This window comes from Ananas comosus, linkage group 21, assembly GCF_001540865.1.
Source record: "Ananas comosus cultivar F153 linkage group 21, ASM154086v1, whole genome shotgun sequence".
Classification (NCBI taxonomy): domain Eukaryota; kingdom Viridiplantae; phylum Streptophyta; class Magnoliopsida; order Poales; family Bromeliaceae; genus Ananas; species Ananas comosus.
The window spans coordinates 204,988-220,212 of record NC_033641.1 but is presented as its reverse complement, the minus strand read 5'-3'; the positions used below and the strand labels follow the sequence as shown (position 1 = coordinate 220,212).

The following is a 15,225-nucleotide window of genomic DNA, read 5'->3' as shown; positions in this document are numbered from 1 at the left end:
TTTTTATTTTCTTCTTATATATATATATATAATATTATATTATACTATTATATATATATATATATATAATATATATATATGACTCTTTATATTCCAGCTTTTTAATGAGAAAAAAATCAATTAATTAAAAAAAATAAAAAATATTAATAAAATTTATTAAATATATATGACTTCATATTCTAAGTTTTTAAGATGATTTTTATTTTTTTTTAATTAATTATATTATGACTCTTCATTATTCAAGCTTTTTAAATAAGAAAAAAAATTTAATTAATTAAAAAAATAAAAATATTAATGGGGAATCAATTAATATATAGACTCTTCATATTGCAATGCCAAGCTTTTTAAATTGAAAAAAAAAAATCAATTAATTAAAAAAAATAATAGGACCACATTTCCAAATTAAGGGGCGTTGCGTCACATCGCTTAATGAATATAAAATTTATAAATTTATATAGATTTAAAATAGGGAGAGGACATGTTTATAGAGAATTGAAAAATCACCAGGAATCCATTCATGGAGAGTGAAAAATATAAGATGGGCTCATATACCCTAATTATTAAGCTTACACATGGCCACGTGACAGAGATTAGAGAATTAATATAGGTTTATGGATAGATAATAAAATAATTTATCAATTGCAATTATGAAGATCCGTTTTCTAATTTAAAAAATAATTAATTGCCATAGAAACGGCTAGTATTAAATGAAGACTGTTATGTAGAATTTGAAATATTGTAATAACTATCAAAATAAAAAAAAAAATCAGAAAAAAATTCTAAAAAAGAGAAGGTCGTGGCCCTCAGCTTTTGTTATTACGGATTAATAAAAATAATAATTATATAATATATAGGACATGGCTACTTATACTATTATAAGTATTGGAGCCCTCGTATTCATAAGTTGTTTTCGATGATGGAGCTTCCGAAATCGACGATCCACTCGTTAAATATGATGTAGAGTATTTGAAACTTTTAAAAAATAAATTTCGTAAATTTTGAAATCATAATAAAGTCTATCAAGCGGGCATAAAGATGAACCGTCAAAAATCGAACGATGTCCTAAAAAAGGATGATCGGATCCTTCAATTCAAAGATCGGAGTTATTGATCTTTATCTAGGTAGTAAATAGAATTTTCTATCAAAATTCACAAATTCTGATTTTTTACACTGTTAAACTAGCAAGTATCCATTACGGCCATTAAAAATTGTCAAATTGTGACTCTTGATCGTTAGGTAAATGATGTCGAAAATATATAAATTTGATTTCTAGAAATTTTTAAATGGCTGTAAATAACGGTAACGGTATGGATCGTTAATTCGGAAGCTCTATCATCGAAAACGATTTATAAGTACGAGAGCGATGTATTCATAATAGATTATAGTAGCCGTACCCTATATATATATATATATATATATATATATATATGGGGTTGGGTGGATACTATGAATAATATTTAGACTTTTTTGTTATCAATTTTTTAGCCGTTAAATCTATATTTTAATCAATTTCTACCTTTTATATCACACTATTCAACCAACTACCCACTAACCCTAGCAGGACCACAACTAAACTCTGGGGGACCATTATCATCCTAACATATAATTTTTCATATAAGAATTTAAAAAACTCGATAGCAAAAGAGCCAAATACTATTAATAATATTCCAGTCCATATTATTTATATATAATATATATATATATATATTATATATATATAGAGCTTAGGCTGGGTATATATCAGGTAGCACGGAAGCTCTGTGCTACCAATGTTGTTCGATGATGCGGCTTCTAAATCGACGATCGGCCCGTTAGACTTGATCTACACTATTGAAAGTATTGGGAAACTAAATTCATAATTTTTCGACAGCATTTGTGCTAAGTGATCAAATGTATCAAAATTGACTATTTTAATGGTAGATGTAATGCGTTTGTGAATTTAACGGTATGTAAAATAATCTAAATCTGATGAAATTTTTTATAGAAAATTCTTTTCACTATTTAGAGTAAGATCAGTACTCTGATCTTAAATTTAAGTCTTTTATCATCATTTTTTATGAGATTTTTATTTTCAGCCGTTCATTTTAGACTATTGTTTGATAGGTAAATGAATGCCCGAAATTATGAAATTTAGTTTCTAAATATTTCAATTATATAGATCAAATCTAATGGAGCATCATCGATTTGGAAGCTGCGATCATATCGAAAACAACTTGGTAGCCCGAAGGCCCTCCGTGCTACCGATAAGTATACGGCGCCTAGTATTATATATATATATATATATATATGCTGGGGCTACTTATATCTTATGAGTATAGGCCCCCTTGTATCATAAATTTTTAACTGTGATTGATTTAGAATAGTTGTGGTTAGGTAATGATGGTCCCAACTTAAAATGATAGTGGTCTCCCATGGTTGAGTGGGTAGTTGTTGAATAGTAATGCATCTAACGGATGGAAATGATCAGTGTAACAAATCTTAAGGGCTGAAAAACTTATGAGTATAAAGGAGTCATACTCATAAAAGTATAATAGCGGACTCATTATATATATATATATATATGTAGGCGGTAGAATACTTTACAAGTGATACACCAAGTGATACTTGTGTGTTTTTACCTTGGATGGAGAGATGTGAGGTTGAGATGATGCGTGTGTAGGTGCGTGGTAGGTGGAATAGTAGTTTGATTCAAGGGCTATTTGTAATCAAAAAGTAGATCTAATGTTAAAACTGGATAGCAATAATGGGAATGATACTTGTAAAGTATCCTAGATCAACTCTATATATATAATATAGTTGAATGTACGTGCAAATGCACGTAACATTATTTTATATTTATTTCAAATCGAATAAATTTGTACATTATATATATCCAAAATTTTACAATAAAATTATATTTAAATTAATATGTTATATTTTATTAGAAAATATTTACAAATATCCTATAGTGTTCTTTTTTATATACATCGAAATTTTTTATATTACTCTTTGATTTTTGATGAATCAAATTAAATATGTGTTTTAACTAAGGCGTCAAAATTTAATTCACATTTACTTTAAAACTTAAATTTTAATTTTGATCCACTGTAATATAAAAATTAATTGCACTATTCAAATTTGATATCAAAAATTAAATTTAATTCATAATTTTAAACTCAAATTTTAATTTTAATGTAAAATAGATGAATAGGAATGCTATTTTTTAACAAATTGTTCATAACAGTTTGTTTTTATTTGAAATATTTTTAACAATTTGATTATAATCATTCGTAAGAATGAATTTATAGATGAATAGAAATGCTATGTTTTAAAAGATTGATCATAACTGTTATTATTTGAGTATTTTTTTAACAAATTGATTTAACCATTCGTAGGGAATATATTTTATTATAATATAGTAGAGATTTAATAGATTGTTTATAACCGTTTGTTTTATTTGAGTATTTTTAACAAATTAAATACCATTCGTCAGGAAATATTATTTTATACTTAATAGGGATCATAATCGTTTATTTTATTTGAGATTAATTAATAACCATTCGTAGATAATATTTTTTTATATTTAATAGATTGATCATATAACGCTTCGTTTTTTATTTGAGATATTTTTAACAATTAATCATAACCATTCGTAGGGAATATTATTTATATCCTTTTTGGATTCCGTCTGTCATTGTTGGAATTTCTACACGCTTTTATATATGTTTATTATATATATATACATATATATATATTATATATTATTATATATATATATTATTCATATATATATATATATATATAATAATAATAATAATACATCACTTTATCTATTTAATTTAATGTATACCTATAACAAGGAAAAGTATATGATTTTTTTTTACAATGCAAAGCATTCAAAAGGGCAGAGAGAATGCACATGCTAATCATTACAATGAGCCCATCTAATCATGTGGAAGCACTTCTAAAATAAAAGCCCCCTCCCCTCATCATGGGAAACTCCGTTAGTTGCATTATGAGAGAATAATCACAAGAGAGACTAACAAAGAAAATAAAATAAAAAGCTCAACTCCATCACCCCATTATTGCCTTTTCCCATGACATGCGCATTTGATGATGCAAACCATAGATTTTGTTGTGACAGTTTGGAAAAGTAGTTGATTGGGTTTTAATAAATCAAATCTTTTTATAATTCATATCTTTCCCCCTTGATTTATGTTATAAAAGTTAGGTAAAATGTATTAAGCGTTACTATATATATTTTTGGACTTATTTTTTGCGAGACCAATATTCTGATTAATATGGTATTAGAACAGTTTATTCTAAATTCCTTGTTATTGTAAGATCGCAGTATGACGATTTCTCTATTTACTTTAATCATACTTTACAAATAAATTATTATAATAATGAAAAGCTAACATTATCATTAAATTGAAAAAAAAAATTATTTCAACTAAGTAAAATGAGTCGAAAACCAAAGGGGAAGCAAAAATGATACGGATTTGTGTTGGACCTAATCTGAATCCAATAAGCCATTGCGCTAGTACTTGCAAATCAGAATTCCATCCAAAACGTAAAATATCGAATCCTTCTATCATTATTTTTTTTCGCCAATAAGCCAAAACTAAAGGTATAGGATCCAAATTTAAGTACCCGAATGCAAAAATTAAGGTCAAATTCAGTTTGGATTCGCATGTTAATGGGTTACACCTACGACCTTTATTTATAGACCCTAAACATCTTCAGGTGACTCAATATATGAGTGAGTGCATGTGCTTGGATTTAAATTTAAAAATTATAAACAATGTTATATAACAATATATATTTATATGTATATGCTCTTCAACAAACCAATATTATAAGAATTAGAAGTTTTGGTCGGTTTTGAACTTATGGTCCACTTTAGGGCTTCTAATAATTTCAAATTGGTCTTTGGTGGTCCAAGTTTTTGGTACAAGATTTAATATTAGGGTTTTCCATTGGAGTTGGAATTATGGCATCTAGGGTTTGATGCAAGTTTACCAATTACACGCGAGGTGTATCTGATCGGAGCGCAGTTTCTCTACAATTGTTGTACTCTAAGAGTTTAAGCTCACATCTGGACTCGATACTTTTTATAAGGCCTATGACATGAACTTGAATTAAATAGGAGAAAATTAATAGGGTTGAAGTCTGACGTGGCTCAAACTCAAAAACTCCTGCTCTGATACTAAGTGAAATATATAAAACAACCGTTGTACTCTAAAAAGTTAAGCTGATATAAATAGATATTCATATATTATTATATTTAACAGGATCACAATTTACAAAAAAATTCTCCTCAATTAAGTGCGCAAAATTTTTTATATAAATATAAAATTTTTAACATAATATTAGAGTTTGGTCTGTGCCGCATGTTAGTAGCATGTGACATGTTAGTTAGATTTATGTTACGTAACATTAATGATTTATAACATAAATAGAAAAAAGAATTTGATACCTTTGCTAACCAGCTTAAACTTTTGGCGAATAATCCTGTAAATTATTCATTAATTAAATAGTTATCTGTATTAATATGTACATAGAATATTATAAAATGTGTAAGTAGTTTTAGCATTACTCTGCTTATCATTAAATAAAACCTTATAAAATATTTTCACTTACAAACATCACACAAGGAAGACACTTGGCTAGTCCACGTGGCATTCTCACACCTGTCCAAATCATTTGCTTGACTGTGAGTGGAACCCCACCTAGTGGACCACACCAGCCACTCAATTATATACCCCCACACACACAAAACCAAAAACAGAACCAAAACTAATCATACAAATCATTGTTTTCAACTCCAAAAAAAAAAAAAAAAAAAAACTCCAAAAAAAAAAAAAAAAAAAAAAATCACACAATTTATATCATAAAAAACCCTGGGGATATTTTAGCAATCCACACAAACAAGTAAAACACTATAACTAACTAACTACTCTCCACATTTCCTCCTCACACCTTATATATTATATATATACAAACTATCCTTCGCCCTTCATGCATCTCCCACTCTCTCTCTCTCTAGTTTCTCTCTCTAAAACTAATGGACTTCTCCTACTTTTCCTCGTCGTCGTCGTCATCGCGGTCTTCTGTTTCGGCCTCCGATGCTTCTTCCTCTTCTGTGAAGAAGCAGTCGAAGCGCCGCGACGATAACCGTCGAAAACAGCAGTTGCAACATCACTTTCACAGCAGCAACACGACTACTGCTACTGCTACAGCTATTGCTGCTGCTACTAATTCTGAAGCTCGGTATCTGGGGGTGCGGCGGCGGCCGTGGGGGCGGTACGCGGCGGAGATACGGGACCCGGCTACCAAGGACCGGCACTGGCTCGGCACGTATGACACGGCGGAGGAGGCGGCGGTGGCGTACGACCGCGCGGCCCGGGCCCTCCGCGGGCCCCGCGCCCGCACCAACTTCGCCTATCCCGACTTGCCACCTGGCTCCTCCATCACCCCCTTCCTCTCCCCTGACCTCAAGATCACCACTCACCACCACCACCACCACCTCATGAGTGTGGTCGCGTCTCCTCACCCCCCAGTAAGCTTACCACCCCACACCACTCACCCCCAATATTTATGCAATGAGGAGGGGGAGGAGGATATGTTGACAAGTTGGGTCGATGAGTACACTCAATTGGGGGGCCCAATTGAGCCTTGTGAGCCAATAGGAAGTGGACACGTGCAGGCTGGTGGTGCGTCGGAGTCGCTGGACACCGGGGCCGGTCCCGTGGGGAATGCGGAGGAAGAGGCCGCGATGTGGTGGGACGGCGGGGGGCCGGAGCCGGGGTTCAACGCAGCGATGTACTTCGAGGAAGGGTATGTGCATAGCCCGATGTTTGGGCCGATGCCGGCCGCGGAGGACTCCGCGGCCGACGGATTCCAGCTCGGCGGCTCGGCTTCTTTTTTCTTTTAAATTAATTATTTATAGAGTAGATTTATTAAATCTGATCAAATAAGCATATATGGACATAAATGGTGTAGAAAGTCACTCCTGCGATGGATGGTTCAATATGTCTGCATGGACAATATATTAAACAATTTCATCGTTGAGAAATTTTCTATTAAATTTTATTAAAATAAACTTGATCAAATTTAATGCATCTTATCTTTTTTCATGAAATTTTGGTTTTGGTCGGCGCCCGCTGTTGACTACGGCGTGGTGTTCCTTCAGTGTGTTTTTGTGATTTTTTTTTGTTGGGCTTTTTTTGTTTTTTTGGTGTATCCCTGGGATCTGTAATGGGTTTTGCACATGAATATAAATAGTCGGCATTGTTTTTGCTGGCGCTACACATATGTTGAAATAATATAATGTAATACATACATACATACATACATACATACATACATGATACATACATACATACATATATATAATTAAAATTGCAACACTTTAGAAGTAACATTCATCAAATTAGGTTACATGGAAGTTAAGACAATTAAACTAAATAAGCCAATTAAACATCATGAATCATATACTATGCATGAAAATGTACTCTCCATGAAGCTCACCAGATTCAGAGTTCATCACCACTTGCATAAAACTTAATTTGCATCATAGCAGAAGTGCAAAATCCTGGGAAGGAAAGGAGAAAAGAGACAAAGCAAGAACCCGAATACAAGATGCTGTTCCTAAGGTTGCATTAAATAGCAAAGATTCCAATATGCAAAACTATTTTCTCATTATATAAATGATCTTACTGTGAATCCATCTTAGAGAGAAACATGAAATGACGAAAAGCTACAACCACAGATAAAGCCATATGAACAAATCCAGGTGTAGCTGCACCAACTGCGAAACAAAACAATATAGCCAACTTAAAACATCTCTTACTGAGTCGGAAAACCAGCATCAACACGCCAATAAGAAAACCAGCATATCATATTTAAGTTTCAATGTTGTTGAATCAGAATTCAATCAAACCACCAAGCTAGTTATTTACTACTGAAAATATAACGAGACGCAGAATCGAAGAAAGGTGCTGCATTGTCCAAAAACACCCACCACTAGAAGAAAAAAAACCAGTTAATTTTTTAAAAAAAAAAAGACAAAAGGAAATGAAACTGGAGACACTTTCACTTACACATGCACGAGGCGACTAATAATAAGTTCAGATAACAAGACCAATTATCTAGGGTTAAGTTCGAGGCTTCCTCAAAGTCCCACAACAGAGAGTTGACATATGTATTATTTGCTTCAGCTCTAGACAAGCTCTCTAACACCAGCTTTTCTACTGGCCATCCCTTCCGGGCACATCTCTTCCCTGGAAACCAGGTGGCCCTCCAGCATAGCCGGGACCTCCCTGTTGATAGCTAGGCCCGCCGCCCTGATAACCTGGGCCGCCTCCTTGATAAGGTGGATTACCTGGTTGATAACCAGGGTTGCCACCTTGGAAACCAGGTCCGCCTCCCTGATAACTAGGGTTGCCACCTTGGAAACCAGGGCCGCCTCCCTGATAATTAGGGTTGCCACCTTGGAAACCAGGTCCGCCTCCCTGATGATTAGGGTTGCCACCTTGGAAACCAGGGCGGCCTCCCTGATAACCAGGGTTGTTTCGTTGGAAACCAGGGCCGCCTCCTTCATAACCAGGGTTGTTCCCTTGGTAACCGGGGCCACCCCCTTGGTAACCAGGGCCGCTCCCTTGATAACCAGGGCCGCCCCCTTGATAAGGGGGGCCAGAAGGCGTGCCGGCTTGATAGCCCGGACTGCTGCCTTGATAACCATTTTGGTTAGGCATGTTCGGCGGCGGAGGGGGCGGCATGGCGTTGAAGTCGCGGTTGGGCGGCGGAGGGGGCGGCATGGCGTTGAAGTCGCGGTTGGGCGGCGGAGGGGGTGGCATGGCGTTGAAGTCGCGGTTGGGTGGCGGAGGAGGCATGGTGTTCTGTGTATTTGGCATAGGGGGGCCATCACGAGGGGGCATGGGAGGAGGTACGTCACGATTCTGGAAGTTCTGCATGTTTTCCCGCCTCCTCTCGAAGTTCCTCGACCTGTCAAAGTTGCGCGGGCGGTCAGTATTACGCCTGGACCTCTCATTCGCACGGGCATTGTTCCGGACCCATTCCTCATGGTACTTGGGGTCATAAGGAACGGCTTGACCATCAATGAAAGGTTCCCCTACAAATAAATAAATAAATAAATAAAATAAAAAATCAGAGCAAAGTAAGGATACCATCTTCAGAAATACAGTATCTATCATTGCTGTAGTGTGCATCAATGTGGGAGACATAGAGTTACATAGTAAACAAAGTCAAAAAGAGAGAAATATAGAATAGGCTCAGCAATATGGTCAAATAAGTTAAAAGCTAGTCGTTAGCTTAACAAAAACAGAAAGGATTGGCAGATTGACTATCATTCCTAAAATGTTAACAGGTCCGAGAGACATTAAAATAGAAGCGCCAACTAAACATTTAAAAGAAACCATCTTCTCATCAGAAATAGCAAATATATAGATGAGTAATGAGGATATTATTTCTCATTTCCAACATCTCAAAGGCATATGAGATACTACAGGCCTGAAAAATAATTCAAGCTTGGTTGAATCAACAAAAGTTTTTACCAGTTCAACTCTTAACTGTTTCAGGATATGTAACGAGTGATGGATGGAAAAGTTGGATTTTCCCTGATGGAGATTAGAACATTCTACACCTATCCTTAGTTTCATTCCAACACTTTCTTGTTTTGTTAACAAAACACTTCATAATCTTTCCATTTCGGCAGGTTCTATGTATTAGCATTTCCAGTGTTCCTGGTGGCTTGAGACACAGACCAACAAATGACAGAGAAGGACCATTAGCTCGGGCTAGTTTACCAATGGGTAGGTTACTAATGCTCCTAACCAAAATTCTATCAGTCATTTGTCCTGTTATAAACTATGTGATCAAGATATCTTCAGAAACCCAAAAAGATGAATATGATACAAAGTATATTCCAAAAAGGATATTGTGATTGCCGCTCACCTCCGTAATCCTTATTCTTGACATCCAAGTACGAATCAGGAAGGACCCAGCGCACCTTCGGCAGCTCTGCAATGTTGTGCAATGAGAGGCAACAATATCAAAATCTATTGATATATATGACGATACAAAGTTACGAAAAGAAATTTATTGCCAAACTAATACCTTTGATCTTGTAGGAAAGCTCCTCAGAGACTAAGCACCCAAAAGCAAAGTAGTGTCTTGTTGACACAGAGTATATCTTCTGCCTTGCTTCTTCCTCGCTGCAACATAACATCGATCGGAACACCAAGAAAGAGAGAATATACAAAGAGATGCAAGTAAAGTTAACTCAATTAAACCAGGTAACATAAGAGCCCTTAAATTAAATTTAACTCCATTAGTACTAGAGATTTAGAGAAAATATACACAATTTATGCCAAAATAAGTAAATAACCAGATAAATCAAAATTAACAAACATTTTACCTCAATAAAATCTCTCTATTCATCTATTACCGACACAAATGGCGAGTTCTAAACAAAAGGAAAAACTTTTTATACCTACTTCTATAACATAAAGCAAAGATCTCCCCTAGAGGATTTAACAAGAGAAAAACACCAGGAAAGCAACTTGACCACAATACATGAACAATAGGGCAAAATTAACAATCATTTTACATAAATAAAATCTCTCTATTCATCTATTACCGACACAAATGGCAAGTTCTAGACAAAAGAACAAACATTTTATACCTCCTCCTATAACATAAAGCAAAGATCTCCTCAAGAGGATTTAACAAGAAAAAAACACCAGGAGAGCAACTTGATCACCATACACGAACAATAGGGCAAAAAAGCACTGATAGTATCCCATTTTGATTCATATTTGCAACTAAAAATGCTTGAGAACATAAGAGAGGAGTTATCAACAACATCGACAAAGAGAATGATGAGAGAGATCGATCGAACCTCCCCACGACCATGGCGAGGGTTTTGATGTAGCTATCGATGATCTCGTCGCGGGGGACATCGGGGTTGCCCCCGGGGCCGGGGGGTGGCTCCATGACGACGAGCCAATGCTCGAAGTCGCACCCGTCGAGCAGGATCGTCTCCTTCGGGGGGCGGTTGCTCCAGTTGGGGGAGGAGTCGCGGAGCGAGGAGGTGGTGGGCTGGGTCGAGAAGCTCCGGGGCGCGGCGGCGGGATCGGGGAGGAGGCGGCGGCGGTGGAGGAGGGGGTCGGCGGCGAGGAGGGGGCGGAGGCGGAGGAGAGGGGAGGAGGAAGGGAGCGGGGAGGAGAGGCGGTGGAGTGAGGAGGAGAGCTTGGAGATTAGGGTTAGGGTTAGGGTTCGCGTCGCCATTTTTGCGGAGGAGGAAACGATGAGAGGAGAAACCCTAGAGACAGATATATCGGGGTTTCGGGGGAACGCGGCGTTTAAGAAATATCTAGGGGCACGTGCGAGTCACGTGGCAGTAACTGGGCCTGCTTGGGCCGGGGCTCTTTATTGGGCCGGATTAATTTTTTTCTGAGCCCATTTAATCCCACAGATAGGGACATCAATGTGCGCGGATACCGAAGTTTTATCCGAATCCGAACCCGAACCCCAATGGAGTGGATATATCTAATGCTAAACGGATATAGTTTCGAATATAGATATCAAACATGAAAACCCAACGAATTTGAATTTGGATATGGAATTTGACTGTACTCGATCCGAATCTAAACCCAACTGGAATTTTGAATTGTGTTTTGAAATATTGTAAAGAGAAATAATTGTTTTGGATTCGGATTTGCACGTTCGGGTTCGGATATCGAGTTTAGTAGTTGGGCTCGGGTTCGGATTTTTGAAAATCCATCCCGAATCCGACTCCTTGACATCCCTACCTATAGATATTCCGAAATAATCGGATCGGGTCATGTATTAAGGGCGTGTTTGGATGCGCCGAACTTTTAGTGCACGAAACTCGAGATCTTGTCCAAGTCAGTAATCCGAGCTTGGTCAAGTAAAGAAATGGAAAAACTCGAGTCCAAACTGGATTTCTCGAGGTCCGACCTGAGTCGACGAACTAGGTCGAGCCTGACATGACCCGCAAAAATCAAGTCGAGCAAGTCGGGTCGAGCTGCACTGGCCGAGTCGATGATGTTATGGGAGTTTTATGAGAGGTTTTCGCACTTACATATGTTCAATAATGTGAATCGTCGATTTAGATGCTCCATCATTGTAAATGACTCGATAATAAGTATTAATATATGTTGCCCAAGTCTATGCATGTAAGCTATAATTTGAAGGTATATATCAGGTGCAAGTTAAAACTTTTATGAGAGGAGATAAATATAATCTACATGTTGCAGAGAAGCTTTTGTGTGATCGCTTTTATGGTGTCTAATAAGAGATAAAGATATGTATTAATCTATGGCTACCATGTATTAAATTTGGCGTAGGCGTAGTTTGGCATTGATTAATTCCTCAAACGCAGCTGCTCTGATATTTTTACTCAACAGTAACATACACTAGAAGAAGCTTGAATCAATCTCAAAAGAGATACAAAAATTTGCACCACAAAAACATTAATAATGTTTACTTGAAAAGTACACCAAATAAAAACACAATCCTTAACACAAACTCATTGTTACAATCTTTTAGCCACAACAAAAGCCATGCACTTGTAATCCTATTGTACATGTGCTTCAAATTAACACCTCTATACTCAACAATTCATAAAACAACATGCAAAGGACACACACACACACACACACACACACACATATATATATATATATGTTTGATACCATAACTTAAATTTAGCACCATAGAGAGAGAGAGAGAGAGAGAGAGAGAGAGAGAGAGAGAGAGAGAGAGAGAGACTGAAGAAAGGCATGACCTTCCCTTTGCCTGTAGACTTGCCGAATAATTGTTGCAGTGTTTCATAATTATCACACCATGCAATATCCTCTTACCATATATATATATATAGATATATAAAATTAACTTGTAGAACATATAAGAGGAATAAGAGGCATGATATTATTTGGATTCAACTTATTCTGATCTATTCTTTTCTTCTTCTTCCTCCACATCCTTGAATGGTTGAGCATGAGAGATGTAGAGAGAGAGAGAGAGAGAGAGAGAGAGGCTCCTTTAACCCTTCATGAAGCTCTTTGTCTCCCCTTATAATAGCAAGGTACGTACAAATTAATGTGCTTAGACCCCCTCATCTATGTGTCATTCTAAGATGGGCTCCTCAACTCTAATTTTTTTGAGCAATGCTATGTTTACACTGTTGTACTCACTTATTTTATCATTTTTTTTTTTAAATACTAAAAATCGAAAAGGTTGTGTAAGCCCTAGGATCATTGGGTGTATTATGTACACCCTATAACATGGTGTACATGTAGCATTTTTTAAAATTTTTTTATTGGCATTTTCTTAACTTTTGGTGCTTCTTTTTATTTCACTGATTATGTATATTATATATAGTTTATTAAGTTGAAAACTTTATTAAAAATTTATTGAACTCATTAAATTCGAAGAAACCATCAAAGAATCTAATAAAATTTCCAATCTAATTAAATAAAGAGGCCAGTGTCAATTATAAAAGATAAAAGTTAAGATACCTTTTGCTACCGTTTGGTTCGGGGTTAAGGAAAAACTAGTTATTCCAGAAATAGGATTAAGTTTAGGGTTAAGGTGGGGTTAGAGTATTTTTTTGTTTGATTGGGGGTTGGAGTTAGTCCAGGATAGTGAAAAATAGTGTTTGGTTGGAGTAGGTGGGATAAGAAGGATAGTGGGTTATTATGAATAGAAAATAGTGTTTGGTTGGGGTTTGGTGGGGTTAAGTGGGGTTAGCTAATCCGGGATAACCCATTTGAGATGGGGTTAGCTCGGGTTAGCTAACCCTATCCATTTTTAGAAATGTTTGGGGATAAAATGGGAGTTAGAAAATAGTGAAATTGCATGTAGTGGGGTGGAGGGGTCTCGAACTCTCCATACATTTTTTTTTTTAAGTTATAAGAGATGCTCTTCTAATTTTTTTTTTCCTAATTTGGTTTAAATATACTTTTTAATAGTACAAAACTCATATGGTGGATTCTAACATATCTACACCCACTTATCCTTGAGCAATCATACTCCCAAACTTTTGGATTGTTTATTAGCCATTAGTGCATTAAAACTTGGCAACTTTTTCACTACNGGTTATCTCGGTTGTGTTACTTGAGATAATCATGAGTACGAGAAATAACGGTGGGGTCGAGCCCTGTCATTACAGGAGAGGGACTTTGTGATGCTTGATCCGGTGTGTGTTGAAACGTCTAGGGCATAGACGAATTAAGTCAGTGATGTGCTATATTAGTTGGGTGGTGACTTAATTTAGCACTCCTGCATGTGGTTCTTTTCGTCAGGTCGCACGCTCTATTACCCGTATGAAGAGACGAATGAGTGAGAGAGAGTTGGCCAATGTGGCCAAGTGGGAGATTGTTGCCATATGGTGTGTCCACATTGGCGGGTTATGATTTGACCCGATCCACATAAGTTATGGATCATGATTCATCCTAACAAGTTTAGGATAAGTATGAATTATATGTTTCTTATCAGTTAAGAAACATATCTTATAATGGATATTTATTATATGTTAATAAATATCCCAATCCTTATCCTAATCTATAGGAGATTCAGGATATTTAGGGGTTCCGTTATTTTATATATATGCCCCCGTTTTCTCCCGTAGGGACGACGATCGAATACGATCTAATTCGAGGATCCAGAAGCATCGAGACAAGGACGATCCAAGAAGGCTTGTAAAACAAGCAACCCGATCCGATTCCGGTTCCCGGATACGTTGGCTATCCGGTTTGTAAGTTTCCGCTGCTTATTATTTCCAACAATAGAAAAAAAAAGAAGAAAATTACTAGAATTAGTTTGAGAAATTGTGTGTTGCCTAGACCAGATCCACCACGTCAGCTGTGAATCGCTCATAGACCTACTTCATGTTATCCGAAAAAGCAAGCTAATAGAAACAAGTTCAGAAATAATTTTAACACTCTCGCTTGCTTTTATGATAGAGAGGAGGTGATAAGATGGCAAATATGGATCTCTTAAAAGAAAGTTGACTTTAATTTATAGAAAATGATTTGGCAAATAACTTAACACCGTCGTTCATGTGATTGGTGGAGATCAGACAATAAATGGTTGATGTGAGAATTGAATGTAGGATTTCATCGAGGAAAGCCGGTAATAAAATAGCATATGTAGAAATTTAACTTAGAAACTCTTAAAAGTGAAGGCGTGGAGGAT

The 15,225-nt window shown here is 36.2% G+C and overlaps 2 protein-coding genes across 2 annotated transcripts; one reads left to right on the top strand and one right to left on the bottom strand.

Annotated features, from left to right (window-relative positions):
- LOC109726696 (ethylene-responsive transcription factor LEP-like) lies at positions 5,852 to 6,995 on the top strand. The gene has a single exon (XM_020256458.1). It carries the CDS (start codon positions 6,047 to 6,049, stop codon positions 6,914 to 6,916), a length of 870 nt encoding a protein of 289 aa, XP_020112047.1. The 5' UTR covers positions 5,852 to 6,046; the 3' UTR covers positions 6,917 to 6,995.
- Positions 7,865 to 11,348, bottom strand: LOC109726497 (multiple organellar RNA editing factor 8, chloroplastic/mitochondrial). Its single transcript, XM_020256110.1, has 4 exons — positions 10,904 to 11,348; positions 10,120 to 10,217; positions 9,958 to 10,023; positions 7,865 to 9,115 (listed from the first exon to the last, which is right to left on the bottom strand). Exons 1-4 carry the CDS (start codon positions 11,290 to 11,292, stop codon positions 8,232 to 8,234), a joined length of 1,437 nt encoding a protein of 478 aa, XP_020111699.1. The 5' UTR covers positions 11,293 to 11,348; the 3' UTR covers positions 7,865 to 8,231.

Coding starts and splice junctions, on each gene's coding strand:
- LOC109726497 (XM_020256110.1), bottom strand. CDS start 11,292: ATGGCGACGCGAACCCTAACCCTAACCCTAATCTCCAAGCTCTCCTCC. Junction 10,218..10,903: donor CTCGCCATGGTCGTGGGGAG/GTTCGATCGATC, acceptor GTTATGTTGCAG/CGAGGAAGAAGCAAGGCAGA. Junction 9,116..9,957: donor CAAGAATAAGGATTACGGAG/GTGAGCGGCAAT, acceptor ATTTATTTGTAG/GGGAACCTTTCATTGATGGT.
- LOC109726696 (XM_020256458.1), top strand. CDS start 6,047: ATGGACTTCTCCTACTTTTCCTCGTCGTCGTCGTCATCGCGGTCTTCT.